The 2500-nt window shown below is 46.6% G+C and overlaps 1 protein-coding gene across 7 annotated transcripts in view; it reads right to left on the bottom strand.

Annotated features, from left to right (window-relative positions):
* LOC134460792 (dedicator of cytokinesis protein 9-like) overlaps window positions 1-2500 on the bottom strand; it is a 153109-nt gene that overhangs the window by 92187 nt on the left and 58422 nt on the right. For 3 of the 7 annotated variants that reach the window (XM_063213343.1, XM_063213345.1, XM_063213346.1), the window contains exon 1: window positions 2065-2500. This exon is cut by the window's right edge and continues 13 nt beyond it. The exons of the other annotated variants lie outside the window; for them this stretch is intronic. In XM_063213343.1, coding sequence (XP_063069413.1) covers window positions 2065-2178 — 114 coding nt within the window. In that variant the 5' untranslated portion in view covers window positions 2179-2500. The remainder of the gene's footprint in view (window positions 1-2064) is intronic. 7 annotated transcript variants of the gene reach the window in all.

The following is a 2500-nucleotide window of genomic DNA, read 5'->3' as shown; positions in this document are numbered from 1 at the left end:
GTACTTCCTTTGGGTACTTCCGCGTACACACACTGAATTTATTGTGTTCGTGTTGTAGTAAAACAAATGTTTTGAAGGCCAAATCTAGAAGTCAATCTGATGGATTTGGCAAGGCAAAGCCCAAGTTTGGAAACTTAAAAGAAAATGAGACAAATGCCTTCAAACCATGGCACACTGCCCAGTCAAATGTGTTCTCTATATCCAAGATCATGTACCTGCTTAATGAGAAGAAGCTAACGTAGATGTTTAATCAGGGCAAAAGAGAGGTTTTACTGTAGAAAGTCAATTTCCAAAAATCTGACCATATTGCTGACAGCATTTCTTTAGTTTAAATCCATTCTTAGGAAGCTGAGAATTTTACCAAGTTTTTCAAATGTGTTATGATGACATCATTTTGACTTCACCCTTCTTTGGTATGCCTGCACTCACTCTTTCTCTCTCTGTCTCTCTGTCTCTCTGTCTCTCTCTCTCTCTCTCTGTCTCTCTCTCTCTCTCTCGGTCTCTCTCTCTCTCTCTCTCTCTCTCTCTCGACTGGACCCCACATCATCAGCATTGATGTCTTCCATATGCCAAACAGAGTGAGTGGACTTGGTCTTGGTCATTCATTGCTTTGACTCCTTCTCTCTCACAGGAGTAGCATCATCGCATTCCTCCACCATGAGTCCATACCCCCGTGTGCCTGTGACTGCTCCGAGTGCACAATATCTAAAACTCAGTACTAGGAGTCATGAAGGACTGGAGCCCAGTATCCTGAGGATGAAGAGGTGTGATGGTGTGTCGCTCAGTGTTTTTCAACATTGGGGTCGGGACCCCATTTTGGGGTCGCCTGGAATTCAAATGGGGGTCACCTGAAATCTCTGAAAGTGTGTGAAATATATATAAATACTGACAGCCTAAATGTTACTAAATATCTATAGGTTTAATGCACTACAACCTATGCATGTCTGTCATGTTCTAATTTTTGCCGTGAAAAATGTGTATGGGAAAGAAATTAGGGATGTCAAAATGGGGCACCATACCGAAAAAAAAAGGTTGGCAACCACTGGTGTCGCCCTTCAAGTGTGATCAATTGTTTGGCTCTAACTGGCATCTTAACGACACACAACATAGTGGGAGAAGCCTGTTTTCAGTTTCGTGGTCATCATCATCTATTTCATCCTCCATCAGTGTGACTCATCTGAGTTATGCATCAGGGGTGACAGCAGAGACGTGTCAACAGAGACAGACAGCCCTTCCCACAATCATCAACACCAGCATGAAGTCATTCACCCACTAATCACTCAGCAAACACTCAATATGAGGTTCACACTTTTCACTCTACTAAGACAGAAGCAGTTTACGATTACAGACTCCTCTGTTCAAAAAAGCACCACATATGTTTACCAACCAACACCAAGAGAGCCATTATAAGTCCAGTATGAGCCTTCTACCAGGGTAAACAACATTGGTGAAAGTGAGAAAGCACAGAGTGACAGACGAGGACCCAAGTGAAACCTGCCGATTAGTCCCCGGGCGGCGGTCAGTGGGGTGATTTTACAAGCGCTACTTTCTGTAATTAACTCCTCCAGTCACCCGGCTCATCTCATCTCATCTCATCTCTGCACCCAGGCCGAGCCGACCGGCCGGCCTCTGCCCTGACTGAGCAGCGTTTCCCTCCAGCGGAGCTCACAGAGCAGCCCTGAAACCCGAGACTGTCAGTGGGAGCATTATAACTCACAGCAGCCCTTACACTTCACAGGGCTGGGCTGGACTTTAGGAGACACTTTTAATGTCAATACGGAGAAAATAGATAACAATGCAAATTCACGCACACACCAATCCAGTAACTTCTAAAAGTGTGCGCCAGAACAGACACACACCCACACACACATGACACTACTACAACAACTCAAGACCACTTCAAAGTCCAGCAACAACTAATTTGCAACACTGTCAGAAAACAGCAATTGAACAGTGTCACTTGAAGTTCTGTACATGACAGAGTTTTAAAGTAGTCCTCCTTGCACTAGTATCTCACAGCATCTTAGCCGGTCCAAACCATGCATCGCAGAACATCTGACTTACCACAACCTGTGGCACTGTGTCCACCTCCGCCTCTGCAGCGTTCAGGCTCTTATACTGCTGAGGGGACTCGATCACCAGCTCCTTCTTGGGAGTCTTACTCGCTCTTCCCTGCATGACGATGCTTAGTCCTGCTTCGTCCCGGCTCGGCTCACCCCCACATACAGTAACACAAAGTAAGCGACTCTCCTGGTGGTAAAGTCCTGAGTTCAGTACGTCGGCAGCATTATCCAGCTGTTGGATGGCTGTCAGTGGAGCAGCGGCCAGGACTGGAGAGACTCCCCAGAGTAGCCTAGCGCTCGCTCAACAAGTGGAGGGCTGCTCACTGCTCCACTCACTAACTCACTCACTCACTTGCCAAGACCCAGCCTCTCACACTCCTCCTGCACGGACTGACTGTGTCTAACTAAGACATGCACACTCACTAACTCACTCTTGG

This window comes from Engraulis encrasicolus, chromosome 13, assembly GCF_034702125.1.
Source record: "Engraulis encrasicolus isolate BLACKSEA-1 chromosome 13, IST_EnEncr_1.0, whole genome shotgun sequence".
NCBI classification, from domain to species: Eukaryota; Metazoa; Chordata; class Actinopteri; order Clupeiformes; family Engraulidae; genus Engraulis; species Engraulis encrasicolus.
Note: the sequence above shows the minus strand (reverse complement) of the source record. Positions and strands in the feature narration are given on the sequence as shown.